Here is an 18,749-nt window from a genome sequence, read left to right as displayed (position 1 = left end):
GTTTTTGAAAAACAGTTACAAATGTGCATTGATTTTCTATCTCCAAGGAGGGGCTGTGTTTGAAATCTACAGAGAAGACTAAAGAGAAAGGTCATGAAAGAGAGTTGACGCAGACCTTGCATTGGTTTGCCCAATCTAATTGGTCTGGATTTTTCTGGCTTTTTGAGGGGCTTTTTGAGGGCCAATGCATATATGTGAACAACATGAGGATAATATCACAGCAACACCTGCAGTGTGACTTGAAAATAGTGCTAGTAATTTGAAATTTTTTTTTTCTCTAATTTTGAATAAAGTAATTTAAATTTATTTAAAATTTAAACAAAAGATTAAATTTACATTTTTATAAATATAAATTTTATTTTATTTTTCACTGTTTTAATTTCATAGAACATGAATTTGTGGGTACAAAGTTCTAGCTAGATTTTGTTGTCCATCCATGGTTGAAAATTTTGACAAAAATCACGAAGTGGTATTTCAAATATTGGAATTCCAAACATGAAAGAAGGAGCGAAAAATCATCGATTCTTGGCACCAAAAAAAAAAAAAAAGAGAGAGAGAGAGAGAGAAAAGGATGGGGCCAATTATTCCATTTCAATATTTTTAAAATGGAGGGTATATTTCTGGGAATAGTTTGGGGCTCATTCAAACCCGAAAAACCGTAAAGATGATGAATCAGAGCAGCAGCTGTGTTAATGGGGAAGGAGAAGAGGAGGAGGAGAAGATGGTAGATATAACTCTGAAAACCATAGGCCCTTCTCCTCCCTTTCGTCTCCGCGTGCCCTCTCCCATCACTGTAATTCGCAACCCTGTTTCTCTGCTTTTTTTTCTATGGTCTTTTTTGTTGTTGTTCTTGTAATTTTACATTGCTATTGGTTCATCTTTGCATAATCAAAATCCACATCACAATTAGATTACATAATATGAGGAGGTTGTCGAAGAATTATGAAGGCATGAGGGTTCTGTTTGGAAACCCTTTATTTGGGGTTTTCACCGAGGTAGAGGCAAATTGTGGGTGCAGCCAAAATTGAATCGATTCTCTTTGATGGGTCATTGACAAATGCTTGAATAAAACTTTTTATTTGAAATGCTGGTTTTCTTTCTTTCGTTTTTTCCGCTTTTCTTTTTGTTGTCTGAACATGTATGGGCTGGATTTGGGTTTGCATCATGGGAAGTGTGAGGGGGAGGATGAGAGAAAGGGAAAAGGAATTGAAAGGAAAAGTGGAGGAAAATGAAAAAAAAATATGTATAGGGAAAGTTGATTTTGAAATTTTATGAGATTTTGATTATTTGTCTAAAATTTAAAAGAAAAAAAAGGGGACTGGAGGGAGGGATCGCTAGAAATTAATTTCTCTATTTTTTTCCCTTTTTCCTTGATTCAAAAGGAGTGTTGGAAAATGTTATGTATGAAAAATTTGTGTTGCGAGGTGCTGTGATATTTGTCATTGTAAGATTTTTTGATATGCTAGTGTTGATTTTTATATCATTAGGTGCATGATTTGAGAAAATTGGTTGCCAGCAATGGTCACTTACCGATTGAGAATTTGAGGCTTATTTTGCGAGGGAATGTATTGCATGACACAAAAGATGGAGATGATGTTTCCCTTCAACTCAATGATGGAGGTAATATCTGAATTTGAGTCATTAGTTTCTTTGTTTATTGTTCTATTTCTGTTTCAACTTTCTGTTATATAATCAACATTTTCTTCCTTTTTTTTTTTTTTTTGTTACTTTTTATGGAATGGGATACTTGTCTTAAATCTCAAAGAATTGTGTCAATGTAATGCATTTTGAAGTTTTGGCAGAATTAGAGGAAGTCCTGAAAATTTGAGAAAAATGTAATAATTTGCTGAAAATGTTAGTTCATGCAACATTCAATATGATATAGTGAGACGAGTTACATAAGTTTAGGCAGGCAAGCTACTTTGAATGAGCTGCAAGATTTCATACGTATAAGAAGTAGAAACAAAGTTTCTTTATTTAGAATTGATTTAGTTTACTAAAGAATTCTCTCTCATTTCAAATAATTATTTCAAATTCTTAAAGAATGTTGTAAGTATATTATATGTATTTCTATGATGCCTATTTGCTAACTTATTTTATTCTTGTATCCATTAGGTATTTCTAATATACAACTTTTTAATAAAATGTTTATAGTTCATGGTGGGGAGAGAGAGGGAATGGGAGGGAAGGGGTACAATAAGGTTAGAGGGAGAGGAGTGGGTGCGTATGGTCTCTCCAGAGCATGATGGCAATGGTATTTGTGATGGTTTTTGGAGGCAGAAGTGGTGTCTTGCATGGTACCAACTACCAGGTGCAAATAGTGGCAACTACCACATTTTGGGAGATGGTGGTAATTTGGATTCAGGACAGACAGTAGCCTGAATAGAACATCATGCTTGCGATTCCCATATAGCTCATTGTAATTATACCAACGTAAATGCATGCCAAAGGGAAGTCTTGCCCACAACGCATTTTTGTTAACAGCTGATGATCAAGTTCTAATAGTCGATTTCTTCTGATATAAGATTTTACTTCATAGGGGTTTCAGATGCAAGGATAGCATGTAGGTTTTATAATTGAGCAATTGTTTAGGGGCTTTCTACATTTTCTCCAAAAAGTTTTTATTGGGGGAGACTTAAATGGTCATGTCACTCTGAAAAGAGAGATGAACATTTTTTTCTGAAGACATGTTTATACTGATTAAAAAAAAAAAAAGTGCAGAAGGCCACTTTTTGTTTGAAAAATATGGATCTACCTCCATCCCCATGCAACTTTTTCTAATGTTATCCCCCATCTCTTAATCCTTTATTTATTTATTTATATTTCCTTTTTGGTGTCTCTTCCTCCTCAATCATCCAAGAACAGTACATTGGCAAAAGGCCATGGAAGATTAGAAATTACGAAGATAGATTTCCCTTTCATTTGATAAGTCAGCCAGGAATTGTGCTCATATTGGAGGGTAAAGATGCTGAAATTAGATCCTTCATTTGTTATTGCTGTCACTATTTCCATCTTGTTGGGGAAGTGGGGCAAGCAGCAGACAGAGACACTATGTTAGGTAAAGGAGGTGAACTTGAAGAAGAATAGAGGGGTTGGGTGGAATAAGTAGAGTGTTGGGGAAGGAGACGTTGAAATTGGAAGATGAGAGGAGGGTGGACAAGGTTTGGAGAAGGGAATATGGGGTATTTAAGCCAGACTCACAGTGTAATAGCTATGGCAATATGAATAACAATGGTTAAGTCATATGAGTAGGCTGCCTTAGCTTTGAGCTTGGCCCAAACCAATCCCTCTTGGTGTGGTGTTCAAGCCGTTTTGTATCCCACTGTTCAGTCAATAAATTTTTTATCCATCAAAAGAGAGGGTGCGGATTCTAATGTTGCTCCTTCAATTTATTTGCCTTGGGCTCATTTGGTTTTCTTTCTTTTCTTTTCTTTTTTAATGTATATGCATTTTTTTTTTGTTTCTTTGCTAGATTCCCTGATTGTAGCTGTCAAACCAAAGCCACCGCCTAAGCAGGTTCGGGATGGATTTGAAGATGAGGATGATGACGACAATCTGGTTAGAATTGAATAAGTTGCTCCATTTAACAGACCTAGCACAACATCTTGATTATTTTAACACGGTTTCTCACCTTTTTTTTATTATTATTTCTTAGAAATTTCAGCTTCCACAATCAACAAGTAGGTGGAAGAGGAAGCTTTTCTGTTTTCTACATGATAAGCTGAAGCTTCCTGGTAAGTATTTATCTGAATAATAAATGTTGTGCTTCCAAGGAAAAACAATATGCTAATCAACCTTTTCTTTACTGTCCATGACAGATATCATTTTGATGGCAATTTTCTCTCTCAGTTTAAAGATGTGGGTTCTTATTGTTACATGGTTTATCTTGGCACCTGTTGCCCATAGATGGGATTTGGGACCTCTATATGTGAGTTTACTAACGCCTTTAGATTTGCTTTTTCTGTAAACACCTGTGTAGTAAACACTTTCATGGAGGAGCCATCATATCATGTTTACATCAGACATGGCACTCTGGTGTGCATATTGGGTACTTCTAAAACATATAAAAGAGTTAGTTTTTTTTTACCTTTTTCATTGTGCACATTATGGTGGTCACATCAGGATATTATTACTGTCTTGTTCCAATAGAGAAGGAATATGCCTTTAAATGAAAGAACTATGATTAGAGAGTGATAGAAATAGTATATTTATCTGATCCCCTAGAAAATATAAATAGCTATATTTATAAGTATATGTGCTCCTACATATATGAACTATCATTGTTGACCTTCCTCATCCAAGTTGGGCAATCAGTATATAAAATTTAGATAAATTAATCAAATGCTCAATTCCTTTTACTCCAGAGAGCAGTTGAAAGTTCCATCTGTCATCTAGAATGACTCCATCAAAGAAAATAGAGCTATCATCATTTACCTAACTGATGGTATAAGATCAATTTGAGGGTTACCACAAATGCCACCATTAAGATTTTTTCTTATCATTTCTGATGACAGATATCGTTTTCCTTAAATGATTTTATTTTGTGAAATTATTTACAATAGTGAAGTCAACATAGATTTCTGATGACAGATATCGTTTTCCTTAAATGATTTTATTTTGTGAAATTATTTACAATAGTGAAGTCAACATAGATAAAGAGGATTTTTTTTGACTTATGGTGACCTGTTTGGCTCTCATTTCCTCCAATAGCAAATGAATGAGATTGACTAGAAATGAAATAAAAATAAACAAAGGAATAACTTAGATGTTGTTTGAATACACTTCTTGTTTTTCTCTTTTAAAAAGCAAAAAATGATATTAACTTCAATATAAAATGCAAGAACTCTTTAAGACTTACCTTAAAAAGATAATGAATTTTAAGAGTTGTTTTAAAAAAATTGAGAAAAAATTAAGGTATTAAAATTTTTTTAACATCTCAAATTTTAAAATTAACTTTTAAGGATATAAGGTAAGTCCACATTTATTATATAAGATTTATATATTTTATATAAAACAAAAAATAGGAAGGCTTTGTTTTGGTAACTATTTTTTAAAATAGTTTTTCTATTATCCACAAGAAAATAAGTTTGGTAACCAAAGAACAAAAAACAATTTTTTGTTCTTAAAAATAAGGAACATAGTGTTTTCAAAGAACATCTTTTTGTTGTTTTCAATTGATTTCACTTGTTTTATAATGGTTATTTTAAAAAATAATTATACAAATATAGGAAATGATTAAAAATAAAACATTATATTTAAAACATATTTAAAAATATAGAAAAAACAGGTTAAGGAAATTTTAGATTCCTAAATAGACTTTTATTTTACAAAACATTAACGGTCAGTTTCAAAAATTGTTATTGAAAACTATTTTAAAAAACACGTCCCAAACAAAGCTGAAGTGTAGCCAAATGAGAACTTAACCTTTTTTTTTCATTTTTGTTTCTATTAGAGTCATTTTCTAGTAGGAATTTTGTGCTACGATTGATTACTTTATTAAGCAAAGCTGATCTCAAGTTTATCATATTTGCAGCTCACATAACTTTTGATGTGTATGACTAATCTAATATTATTTCTAGTTGCTGGGAAAAATCTTGTCTATAAGAGACTGAACTAGCTGAAAGAAATGCATTTTTTTTTTCTACTTTGGCATCAGCATTGTCCATAGATCTTTGGTGTGTTTTATTATTTATTCTATTTGCTTATAGAAAAATTAATGACAAACTGAAAACTGGTGCTTCTCCCTGTGCATAATGAGAGTACAGATGTTACTTTCTGCATTTACTTCAAATTGAAGCTTTTATGGCTTTGTGAGAAGGAATCTCATATTATTTATTTCCTGTTATTGATTTGGATTCAGATACTAGGAACAGGCTTTTGCATCATTTTTGTGAATCTGGGACAGCGGAAACATGGTGACATCAGGTAACTGATAAATGACTTACTTTCAAATCAATTAGCAATGTTATACTATGTGTTAAAGTAATGAACACATCTTATGACTTCATGTTTCCACCCATACACAATGTGTCAATTTGTTATCCTGAATATTTTTTAGGAGAAAACGTTAATTTTATGTAGTGCATAGAACTCTAAATAAATTAAAAGATGAACATAAGGAAGGAAACAATAAAACATTGTTGGAAAGAACTCAGAGTAATTCAATTAATTAAGCTATATGATTACATCTCACATCCTTATATGCTGGACTTCCTTTATTCTAGGGAAAACAAACTTAGCTAAAAAATAGGAAATGAAATAACAATCTAACTAATTCAGGTAATATTATACAGTCAATAATAAGCAGAATAAAACTGATTTTTCTACACTCCCCCTCAAGTTGGACTATACAAGTTAAACATTCCTAGTTTGTCAATCAGTTTCTCAAACAAGGTCTGGGTAGCCCTTTTGTAAGAATATCCACAGCTTGCTCAGTTGTTGGGACATAAGACATGCAGATCATTCTCTCTTCAATCTGATCTTTGATAAAGTATCGGCCTACTTCCACATGCTTCGTCCTATCATGACGAACCGGATTGTGTGCAATACTAATGCCAACCTTGTAGTCACTATAAATTTTTAATGGAAGTTTTACTTTTGCTTGCAGCTCTTCTAGTAGTAACTTTAGCCATAGTAATTCGCTAATTCCATGGGCAATGGCTCTAAATTCAGCTTCAACACTACTTCTCACTACCATTGTTTGCTTCTTGCTCCTCCAAATCACCAAATTTCCTTAGACAAGTCTACAATTGTCTGAGGTTGATCTTCTATCATTTACATACCCAACCCAGTTTGCATTAGTGAATACTTCTATACCCCTATCTTCGGATTTGCCAGAAAAGAGACCTCTTCCAGGGTTTCCCCCTCAAATACTTTAGGATTTGATAAACATCTTCCATATGCTCCTCAGATAACGAATGCATAAATTGACTAACACAACTTACTGCAAAGGCAATATCTGGCCTCATATGAGATAAATAGGTAAGTTGCTGCTTCCTTTGTTCACTGGGCTTTCATTGGATTGCTCTCTTAGCTTTAAATTTGGGTCCACTAGCGTGTCTACTGGTTTACACCCCAACATGCCAATTTCATTCAACAAGTCCAATACAGGCTTCCTTTGAGACATTGAAATCACTTGCTTGCTCCTCGCAACTTCCACTCCAACAAAATATCTTAGAGTCCCAAGTCTTTCATCTCGAACTCAACTGCAAGTTTTTTCTTTATTCCTTCCATCTCATATCTGTCATCTCTAGTCAAAATTATATCATCAACATAGACAATAGGAATTGTAACTTTCTCACCTCTATGCCTGTAAACCAAAGTATGATTTGACTGAGCTTAGTTGTATTCCTGGTGGCGAAGAGCTTTGGTAAAGTGATCAAACCAAGCTACCTTGCCATCTTCCTTTTCCTTATCGAAACTCGACAGTAAGTCCAAATAAACTTCTTCTTCCAAGTTCTCATTTAGGAATGCATTTTTTACATCCAACTGTTGTAGGGGCCATTCCAAATTCACTGCAAGTGCTAATAGAACCTGGACGGTATTTATCTTTGCAATAGGAGCAAACGTCTCTTGGTAATTAATACCATAAGTTTGTTTATATCCCTTTGCAACGAATCTCACTTTGTAGCGCTCAATTGATCTATCAGCTCTACACTTCACCATAAAGACCCACTTACAACCTACTAGCATTTTCTCCCTTGGTTTCTGCAAAATTTCCCATGTTTTATTTTTTTTTCGAGGACCTGCATCTCTTTCACTACAGCTTTCCTCCACTTTAAATCTCTCCATGCTTCTTGTATGTTTTTTGGTATTTCTCCATTCAATAGGTCGAAAATATGTGGCTGAGAGTTGAGGGGTTCAAAGATCTTATTCGAAATTGGTGGCAGGGAATTGAGGTCAGGGGCAGTGCCAGTTTTAAATAGGCTGCAAAATTGAAGGAGATGAAACAAATTCTGAAAGATTGGAACAGGAATGTGTTTGGAAATCTAGAAAGCAACAAAGCTGTAGCTTTACATCAAGTGGAATACTGGGATCTGGTGGAAAGTGAGAGGAGTTTGACTGAGGAGGAAACAGAAGCTAAAAAGGGTGCTAAGGAGAATTATGCTAAGTGGGTCTCCTTGGAAGAAACCCATTGGAGACAGTTGTCTAGGGAGCTATGGTTAAAGGAAGGGGACAGAAACACGAGTTTCTTTCATCGCATGGCTTCTGCCCATCGTAGAAGGAATTGTATGGACAGAATCAAGATAAATGGGGTGTGGTTATCAGAGGAGCAAGAAGTGAGGGTAGGGGTAGTGAATGTCTATCAACAATTGCTTTCAGAGAACTTGGATTGGAAGGCAGACATAGGAGGCTTGCAATTAGATCAAATTAGCTAGCAAGAGGCAGAGTTTTTGGAGCTGCCTTTTTCTGAGGAAGAAGTCCATTCTGCACTAATGGAGATGAATGGTGACAAAGCCCCAGGACCGGATGGTTTCACCATGGCGTTTTGGCAAAAATGCTGGGAGTTTGTGAAAGAGGAGGTTTTGGATATATTTAAGGAATTTCACGAGCAAAGCTCGTTCCTTAAGAGCCTCAATAATATGTTCCTGGTTTTAATTCCCAAGAAAGGGGGGGCTGAGGACCTTGGGGATTTTAGACCCATCAGCCTATTGGGGGGGATCTATAAGTTATTGGCCAAGGTTTTGGCTAATAGGCTTAAGAAAGTGTTAGGAAAAATGGTATCGTCAGATCAGAATGCCTTTGTAATGGGTAGGCAGATTCTTGATGCCTCTCTAATTGCGAACGAGGTGATAGATGCTTGGCAGAAAAGGAAAGAGAAAGGTCTCATTTGCAAATTGGATGTGGAGAAAGCGTATGACAGTATTAATTGGCAGTTTCTGATGAAGGTCATGCAAAAAATGGGATTTGGTTCAAAGTGGTTGGGGTGGATATGGAGCTGTATTTCCACATCCAAACATTCAATCCTGGTAAATGGTGTGCCAGCTAGTTTCTTTCCAAGTTCTAAGGGGCTGCGCCAAGGAGACCCTCTTTCCCCCTATCTTTTTGTCATGGGGATGGAAGTCCTGAGTGCTCTGATTAGGAGGGCTGTTGTAGGGGGCTTTCTCTGTGGGTGTAGTATAGGGGGAGGTAGAAGACCGACGGTGAATATCTCCCATCTATTGTTCGCTGATGATACAGTCGTGTTCTGCGAGGCAAAAAAAGAACACTTATTGCACTTGAGTTGGATTTTGTTCTGGTTTGAAGCCGCGTCAGGGTTAAGGATCAACTTGGCCAAAAGTGAAGTTATCCCAGTTGGAGAGGTGGAAGAGGTTGAGATGATGGCAGCGGAGCTAGGGTGCCGAGTGGGTTCCTCACCTACTGTCTATTTGGGGCTGCCCCTTGGGGCTCCTAACAAGGCTTCTTCCGTTTGGGATGGGGTGGAAGAGAGAATGAGGAGGAGACTTGCGCTTTGGAAGCGCCAGTATATCTCTAAAGGTGGGAGAATCACTCTTATAAAGAGTACGTTGGCTAGCATGCCAATGTACCAAATGTCCCTTTTCCGTTTGCCCAAGTTAGTTGCAAAGAGGTTAGAAAAATTACAAAGAGACTTTCTTTGGGGAGGGGGAAATCAGGAAAGGAAAGTCCACTTAGTGAAGTGGGAGGTGGTTTGTGCTGATAAGGAGAAAGGGGGGCTAGGTGTAAGGAAGCTAGCCATCCTGAATAAAGTCCTCCTTGGTAAATGGATTTGGAGATTTGCTTGTGACAAGGAAAATCTTTGGAAGCAGGTGCTTTTGGCTAAATATGGGCAAGAGGGCCTTGGGTGGAGGACAAAGAAGAGTTATGGGGTGTTTGGAGTAGGGGTTTGGAAGGAGATCCTGAAGGAAAGTGCTTGGTGCTGGGAGAACATGACGTTCTTAGCTGGAAAGGGCAATAAAATCAGATTCTGGTCTGATCAGTGGTGTGGCTGTCCGGTGCTGTCCCAAAGATTCCCCCACCTTTATGCCATGGCTGTCCAGAGGAATGCTACGGTGGAGGAGATGTGGGACCAGAATTGTGGCCAAAGAGGATGGAATTTAAGGTTTATCAGGGATTTTAATGATTGGGAATTGGATATGCTAGGTAATTTGCTGCATGATTTAAGGGGCAGCAAAACTTCTTTGGAGGAAGATTCTGTTCTTTGGAAGGGAGAAAGAAACGGTCACTTTAGAGCCAAGGCAGTGTACAGCCTTTTGGCCAATCCTTTGGCATCCGATTTCCCAAAAAACAGTATTTGGGTGGAAAGTGTTCCAACTAAATTAGCTTTTTTTGCTTGGGAGGCCACTTGGGGGAAGGTGCTCACTCTAGATAGGCTTCAGAGAAGAGGGTGACAGCTCCCTAATTGCTGTTTTTTGTGCAGTAGCGAAGAGGAATCTGTAGATCATTTGCTAATACACTGTATAGTGGTCAAGGTTCTGTGGGATCTTGTCCTAGCTTTGTTTGGTGTACATTGGGTTTTTCCAGAAACTGTAAAGAAGGTCTTACTGAGCTGGAGGGGCCTTTTTGTGGGGAAGAAAAGGAAAAAGATTTGGAAGTCTATTCCGTTGTACATTTTTTGGACAGTTTGGAAGGAGAGAAATAGGCTAGCCTTTAGAGGGGGTATGTTAGCAATCCAGAAGCTTAAAAACTCCTTTATATGTAATTTATGGTGCTGGGCTAGAATGTATATTGTTGGGGAGCCGCTTTCCATCCTAGGCTTCTTGGAGTGGTTAGCTGCTAGGTAAGGGGTGGTAAGGGTTTCCTTGCTCTTTTTTTTGTTTTTGTTGTGAGGCCTTGTTGCCTTGTATACCCCCTGTATGCTTCTTGGCTTCTTTGCCTCTTCTAATATACTCTGTGCTTATTTATCAAAAAAAAAAAAAAATTGAAATGGGATGTTTTGTGCATCTTCTGGTTCCTTTTCTCATGGTTACAGGAATGTCCAAATCACACTTCTTTATGTTCAAACCAGGTTCCGCGTCAGATTCTTGACAGTGGGTTTTTTTTCCAGATTTTCCTCCTTTGAATTCTTTTTCTGTGCATAGGTCAGCAGCTCTGGTTGTGTGTGCAAAATAAAATCCCCCCTGTTTCAGATAGCTCCTTGTTTTGAGGATCAGGATTTTTTATCTTCTTGGATATAGGCTGAGGAATTTTCTATGGAGTAAAGGAATTTAAATTTGCCAAGTTAAATGGAAAGAGATTCGGCTGATCAAAATTCGGTGGAGATTCAGCCCCAAGGAAGAGGATTTTTTTTAATTGGATTCTGGGAAGGCTGGGACGGATTTGGTGGAGCAGCAATATCAGGTGGATTTGATGAGGAATTCAAATTTATTTCTAGAGGAAGATTTGGAATTTGAATTGCTACTAGATTAGGTGTGAATCTTGGCTCTGAAAAATCTGATGGAGGATTTGGAGGATTTGAAGGATTCAGATTTAGCACCAAATGTGGAGACTCTACAAAATTCAAATTTTGAACTGTGGGAAGTGAAATTTTTTCTGGATTAGGTGCAGCAGAAAGAAAGAAATCAGGAGAAATATTCCAAAAATATTCCCACAGTTTTAGATTTGACTTTAAATTGTCAGGATTTGTTTCCCAAAAAATATCTTCACACACACTCTCCTCCTAAACAGATTTTTTTGAACAAAATGGCTGATCTTCAAGAAACATAACATCCATAGGAGTGAAATATTTTCTTTTCTCAGAAGAATAATACTTATACCCTTTCTAAGTGGCTGAATATCCTAAGAAAATACATTTAGGAGAACGAGGACCTAGTTTGCTACGATTTTGATCATGATTATGAACAAATGCAAAACAACCGAAAGTTTCCAAATCCAGGGTAGAAAACGCATGTGATTTTGGATAAGACTCAAGAAGACGATTTAATGGGGTTTGATAATTTAAAACATGATTTCGCATCTGATTAATCAAATACCAAGTAGTTAAAATAGCATCCGCCCAAAAATATTTTGAAACATTTGTAGTAAACACTAACACCTGAGCCATCTCTAATACATGACGATTTTTTCTTTTAGAAATCTCATTTTGCTGTGGAGTATTGACACAAGAACTTTGATGAATCATCTCACTTTCAATAAAAAAATTCACCTAACACTGTGTTGAAGTATTCAATTCAATTATCCGTGCAAAAAACTCAAATATGCTTATTATACCGAGTTCTAATCATAGACTGAAATTTTTGAAAAACTTGTGACGTTTTAGATTTTTCTTTTAGAAGATATACCCAATAGACACATGTATGATCATTTATAATGTCATAAACCACCTTTTATTTGTGAGACTTTGAATACGAGAGGGACCCCAGATGTCACTATAGATTAGCATGAATGGTTCAAAAGCACGATATGAAATACTAGGAAAAGAAACACGTTTGTGTTTTGCTAACTGGCAATTTTCACATTGAAAGGAATCATGAGTTCGAAACAACAGTGGAAACAAATACTTTATACTAAAAACTTGGATGTCCTAATTGACGATCTAACCTTATTATTTCTTGTTCTCTTGGGGAAGAATTGCACACAGCGGTTTGAACTTGACTACACACGGAAATGTCTTCTTGAAGTAGTATAACCCTTCGAATTCCTTAGCACTATCAATCGTCCTCCCCAAAATCTGGTCCTGAAACACATAGATGGAAGGAGAAAAATTAACCACGCAATTTAAATCTTTCATAATTTTACTTATAGAAAGAAGATTTCATGATAATTTAGGGACATGTAAAATTGCTTTCATTGTTATGATATGACTTATTTCAATAGTGCTGATTCCCACAACCACCGAATAGGGACCCATTGGCAATCTCAACTCTGTGGTTCCCTAGGCTAGGAACATATGAAGTGAAGAGCTTTTTGCATCTGGTCATGTGATCTGTAGCCTAGGAGTCAATAATCCATGGTTCTCCTTTTCCTATCATACCACTGAAAGCAGTCAGAGTTACACCTTTCTGAACTATTTGGGAACCAGCAGTGAATTGTTGCACAGAGAGGTATTTGCAGAGTTGCTCCATTTGCTCTTTAGAGAGTGTCATTGTCATTCCAGGATTAGTTTTCTCTGCCTCGGGTTCATGCACAAGTTGGAGTCCTATGGCATCTTGTCCTCTAGCTCTACTTGGGGTCCAATTTGCTGGTTTTCCATGCAATTTCCAGCAATTCTCTTTAGTATGATGTGGTTTCTGGCAATGGTCACACCAGAGTTGGCCAGTTTGGTTTCCATGTGAGTCAGAAACTCTCACCACGAAGGCAGAATTTTTGCTTAGTGGAGAAGATGAGTATCCAAGCATCACCTTCTTTCGATACTCTTCTCAGCGAACTTCAGAAAAAACTTCTTCAATTTGTGGTAGTGGCTTTGGCCCTGTCCTTCATCCAAATCTTTCTTGAGTCCAGCGAGAAAATCATAGATCCTATCTTTATCTGCCATTTTCCTATACATAAGGTCATAGATCTTTCCAATTGCAATGTTGAAAAAAGATCTAGCTCCTACCATAATTTTGTCAAAAGTTGTTAAAATATTGGGTAACCTCTTGTTCTATTTCGTAGTTTGAACATCTAAGAGGAATTTTCCAAATCTGAGTATGTTGTTGTAACCAAGGAGGAAAGACATTTGGTGCAGGAACACCCCCCTTTGTGAGGCTTTTCCTTCCTTGTTTGATTTAGCGGGTTCTAAAGATGCGTGGGTTGCGGACTATTGGGACCCAATGGGGGAAGTGGGAGGGTGGACTCCACTTTTCCTTAGACCTTTCAACGATTGGGAGGTGGAGGAGGTGGAGAGACTCCTATCGTCCATTCAAGATAAGAGGTTGGATGCTGATGGGGAGGATAGGATGCTGTGGAAAGGGACGAAAAATGAGATTTTCACTGTAAAATCTCTTTACAAGTCTCTTGATCATAGTTGTGCAGTCTCGTTTCCGGGCAAAATTATTTGGAGTCCGTATGTTCCTTCAAAGGTGAGTTTTTTTGCTTGGGAAGCTTCTTGGGAAAAGGTTCTTACTCAAGATCAGCTCAAGAGGAGGGGTTGGATTCTAGCCAATAGATGTTGCTTGTGTTGCGCTGAAGAGGAATCAATAAATCATATCCTTGTTCATTGTTCTAAGACGAAGATTTTGTGGGATCTTGTGTTTTCTCTTTTTGGGGTCAATTGGGTGTTGCCGTTTTCGGTAAAAGACACTCTTTTAAGTTGGTATGTCTCTTTTAAGGACAAGAATCATAGAAAGGTTTAGCGGACAGCTCCTCTCTGTTTATTTTGGACAGTTTGGAAGGAAAGAAATAGAATAGTCTTCGATAACGAGGTTTTGTCGACTCAAAGATTGAAAAACTCTTTTGTGTGTAATCTCTTATCCGGGGCTAATTCTTCTATAGTTGTAGGCCCTTTATCTTTATTTAACTTTGTGGATTGGTTGGGTTCTTGTTGAGGGCCGGTGAGTGCTTGTGTTTTTGTTGCTTGTTTTAGGTGTCTCTTGTATACTCCCTGTATGCTTTGGGTTGCCTTTCAAGCTCCCTTTCTCTAATATATCTTTGTGCTTTTGCCTATCAAAAAAAAAAAAAGAGGAAAATGTCGGGATATATCGGCGATATATTGTGTATCGGGAGACATCAACACGATATTTTCTAGAGAAAAATCGCTGAAAATCGGCAAAAATCGTCGATATATCGGCATCAGGTGATAAATCGCCAATATAATTGAAAAAAAGGGCCAAAAATGAAGAAAATCGGCGATTTTTCGGCCAGTCAACGCGCTACAGTGCTCCCGCTACAGTAAGCTACAGTGCACCCACTATAGTGCACTCTCTCAAAAATGCATCTTTTTTGTGTCGTTGAAGGGATTCGAACCCCAAACAAAAAGTTTTGGGTTTAGCTCATCAGATCACCAGGGCAAGCTTGCCCTTTGTTAAATGTATTGCACTTAAAATATATATTCAAAGTCATCATGTAAAGAAAATTTTAAAAGAAAATTTTAAAGAGCAAATTAATTATAATTATTTTATAATTAAATACAAAAATTTCTTTTTATTGATTACCAAATATATAAAAATTATCATAATAATTTTCTTCATAGTGTTTTTAATATCATTAATAAATTAATTAAATATTAAAAAATTGTACATATATCATAATTTATTTTATATCATTTAATTCAATTGAATTAAATGGATCATAATTTTAATATTAATACATATTTTTAAATTAGACATATTATAATCAAATATCATAATATTATTATGAAATAATATTTGATATAATTTAATAATAAATGTACACTTATAAAATTCATATTTTTATCGATGCATATAATATTATTATCAAATATGATAAATCATATTATACATATATCAAATTCTTTAATAAAACAACTTTAAAATATCTATTATACTTCTAATTACATTTTTATGAAGTTTTTCTTGTATTTTTATAAATTTTGATCAATTTTAGGCTTATCAATATTTTTTTCCAAAATATCCGCCGATATATCTTCAATATATCCGTAAAATCAAAGTACCGATATATCCATGATTACCAATATTTTCATCTTTAGTTGTAACTGCATCCCAAATTCCCTTAGCCATAGGAAAAAGTAAATATGCGTCTCCAATTTTGTCTTCCATGGAATGGATCAGTCATGCCATTACCATGGAATTTTGCGCATCCCAGTTTGAAAACGAGGGATCATCCTGCTCGGTTTAGTGATGGTATCTTCCAAATAGCCCATTCTCCCTTTTACCATGAATCACCATTTTAACGGATTTAGACCATTGAAGAAAATTTTTCCCATTTAGCTTATGAGTCGTGATCTGAAGAGAGGTATTTTCAGAGAAAGCAGTGAGGGCAATTGTAGGGGTTGACTGAGAAGTGCCTGAGGCAACCTCAGAGCCATTGCCCCTGCTTGCTCCAGTCATGGCCATTTTAACCATTGTTCCCCTCAACTTAATGCTACCTAACCTTGCTTTGATACCAAAAAATGAACACAAGGAAACAATAAAACACTGCTGGAAAGAACCTGAGTAATTCAATTAATCAAGCTAAAGGATTATATCTCACATCCTTATATGCTGGACTTCCTTTATTCTAGAGAAAACAAACTTAGCTAAAAAACAGGAAAGGAAATAGCAACCTAACTAATTCAGCTAACATTATACAGACAATAATAAGCAGAATAAAACTGATTTTTCTACGTAAATTAGTTTTCAGGGGAAAAAAGCAACCAGGCTAATGTATATGTCAGCCTTTTTTGTGGAAGGAATTTGCAAGGAAGAAAGATGATGGAATGTTGTTAGAGTGGGAACTGATCACTGTCTTCCCCATTATGTGCTGACGTATTTGGGGTTCTTTACAGTTTGACATCAAGTGATGGTGTTATTCCTACTTTCATCCCCTTCCCTCCTCTTTACTCTTTGTTTGTGCATAGAAATTGCCTTTTATGCATTGGTTCATTCAAGAGTGACTTGTTTACATTACTTTTACTTTAATCCATTTTATGCTGATAAATCGATACTCTTTTAGTTTTTCAAGGTGGTCAATAAGGCCCTGATTTTAACCTGTGGTTTTTATCCCCTTGGGTTTTTTCATTTCCATATTATCTTCCTAGGGTGTGCACAAGGATTTTTGTATGATCATTTTTGTATGAGTTGGTCACTTCAAACTTCACATGGTATATCTATTGTTGAACAACACCAGGAGTAACTCATTTCTTGTTATATCCTGAATATCTGCAGTGCATATTCGATCTTCAATGAAGATTTCAGAGAACTTCCTGGAACACTTAATGCAGATCGTCTTGATCAAGACATCAGAGCGGGTCAGTTTTGAGCCTCTTGATTGTTGAAGTCATGTTGTAAGATAACCAGGCGAGGTGCACAGAAATCTGCCATACAAAGATACAATCTGTTCCTTTAAGCACCATTTGGCTGCTGAGTATGTTATCAGATTCCTAATTTCTTTCATTTTCTATAGGGTCTTCTCCACCCCACTTGTACATATATTCAGTGAAATGTTTTGTGTGAAATATTGGGTGAAAGGAGAGCTTACTAATTCAAATGAAAATCCAAAAATCTGGATGGAGTTTGTTGTGTTGAAGAGAGCTTGATTTCAAAAGCAAACAAATTTCCTTTGGTTTTGACCTTCTCAGAACAGAAGCATGATTTTTGAGCTTGGACATGTCATAATGGGCCTTATTGGTGGAAGGTACTTGGCCATGAATTGATCAACCATGACAGTACTAGATGAAAGTTTGGCAATTTTTGTTGTCTTTTGGTTTGGATTTTTCTCTTATCTTTTCCTTATCTGGTGGTAAGAAATCTCTGCTATCATATTGCATATGACAATACAAGCATTACTGGACAAAAATTGTGCTAATGATGGAAGGAAATGACTGAAAAATGTTCTTGTATATCATGTTTTTCAGGAGGATCATATTCTTCCTTTTGTCCCTGTTCTGCAGTACCTTCAAGTCCTGTTTTTTGTATGTTGCCGGGCCTTCTGTTTCCTGTATATTGATGGGGCCCTCCATTGGATCTTGTTTCCCATGGTAAGTTAAGCATAAAATGGATTTTCAAGGAAGATGCCCATGTTCATTTTTTTTTCTCCTTTCTGCTTTTGTTCAATTCCTCATGAAACAGATCCAAGACTGCATATTCAAGTGACAAAAAATTTTAAAGATTATATGCAGAATAGTGGGTGGATTACAATTTCCAAGTTGGGTCTAAAGCATATTCCTCTCAAAGTGGAAACAAAAATTAAAATACAACTAGGCAGGCAAAGTATGCAACCAGAAGCCACCATGTAGAATAGTGGCATAGTACTTGAATATGAGAAATGATGTTCAAAACATAAAGGTAGTGGCATCAGAAAGTTCCACCCCCTCCCCCAAATTTCTTCATCCCCATGGTTTATACAGGGTGTTGGAAATCAATTATAGTGCAATCTAATTGACCTATAATAATTACACTATGATGGTTCTCAATAAGAACTTTTAATTATGACTATAAAATGTCTCACACATTCTTCCTATAACCATAAAGATAGGACATGGATAAGGGTTTATAACCCTACGGAATTTGACCACATGCATTTGTAGTTTGACATTATAAGTTTTAGTGTATGTTGACAAATTTTTCATTTGGGGCTTTCATTTTGTGCATTGACTGAATTTCCTTTCTTTTTTTTTTTCTGAAAAAAAGAATGATTTTTTCTCTGTGTGACTTTTAAAGTTCAAACTTCAAACCTTTAAACTAGTGGCCATGTTTACTTTTATCCCTTTCTCTTCAACTTTCCATGTGCTTGTATTCCAAAATCCAAAATGAGATCAAGGCCAAGCTGAGAGAGAGAGAGGACATGACAGAGGGCAAAGGTAAGCATGCTCTGGAGATTTTTCTTCCACAGATTGGTGAAGAAAGTGATGGATGAGTGGGTTGACCATCTGATGGCTTCTTCTCCACCCAGACATGTTGATGATTGATCCTGATTTTCAAAATGTTTGGTTGTGATTTCAAGTGGGTTTAGCGCCCTCCATTCCTACCACCCAAGTAACTATTCAAATCCTCCCACCTACTTCACCCAAAATTTCCAAATTTTCCCATGCCAATGTCCCTTAGAATCCGAATTTGTCCCCCCATGCTTTTCCATGAGAATCCCCTAAATCTAGAAAGTTTGGGCATTGTATTCAATGTCAAAGCCCTTGAGCCCTTGACACATGCTCCCCCCTCACACACACATACAGTCTCTCTAGGTTGTCAGCAGGCACA

The 18,749-nt window shown here is 36.5% G+C and overlaps 1 protein-coding gene across 1 annotated transcript; it reads left to right on the top strand.

The window, feature by feature from the left end:
* The first annotated feature begins 379 nt into the window (after nt 1-379).
* LOC100254109 (uncharacterized) lies at nt 380-17,082 on the top strand. Its single transcript, XM_002280716.5, has 7 exons — nt 380-793; nt 1,488-1,620; nt 3,473-3,558; nt 3,656-3,734; nt 3,819-3,928; nt 5,861-5,925; nt 16,722-17,082. The coding sequence occupies exons 1-7, from the start codon at nt 665-667 to the stop codon at nt 16,813-16,815; spliced, it is 696 nt and encodes a 231-aa protein (XP_002280752.1). The 5' UTR covers nt 380-664; the 3' UTR covers nt 16,816-17,082.
* Nucleotides 17,083-18,749: the final 1,667 nt, after the last annotated feature.

The sequence above is a fragment of the Vitis vinifera genome, chromosome 2 (genome assembly GCF_030704535.1).
Source record: "Vitis vinifera cultivar Pinot Noir 40024 chromosome 2, ASM3070453v1".
In the NCBI taxonomy this organism is placed as follows: Eukaryota; Viridiplantae; Streptophyta; class Magnoliopsida; order Vitales; family Vitaceae; genus Vitis; species Vitis vinifera.
This window is presented reverse-complemented; position numbering and strand designations above follow the sequence as displayed.

Coding starts and splice junctions, on each gene's coding strand:
- LOC100254109 (XM_002280716.5), top strand. CDS start 665: ATGATGAATCAGAGCAGCAGCTGTGTTAATGGGGAAGGAGAAGAGGAG. Junction 3,559..3,655: donor AGGATGATGACGACAATCTG/GTTAGAATTGAA, acceptor ATTATTTCTTAG/AAATTTCAGCTTCCACAATC. Junction 3,735..3,818: donor TGATAAGCTGAAGCTTCCTG/GTAAGTATTTAT, acceptor TGTCCATGACAG/ATATCATTTTGATGGCAATT.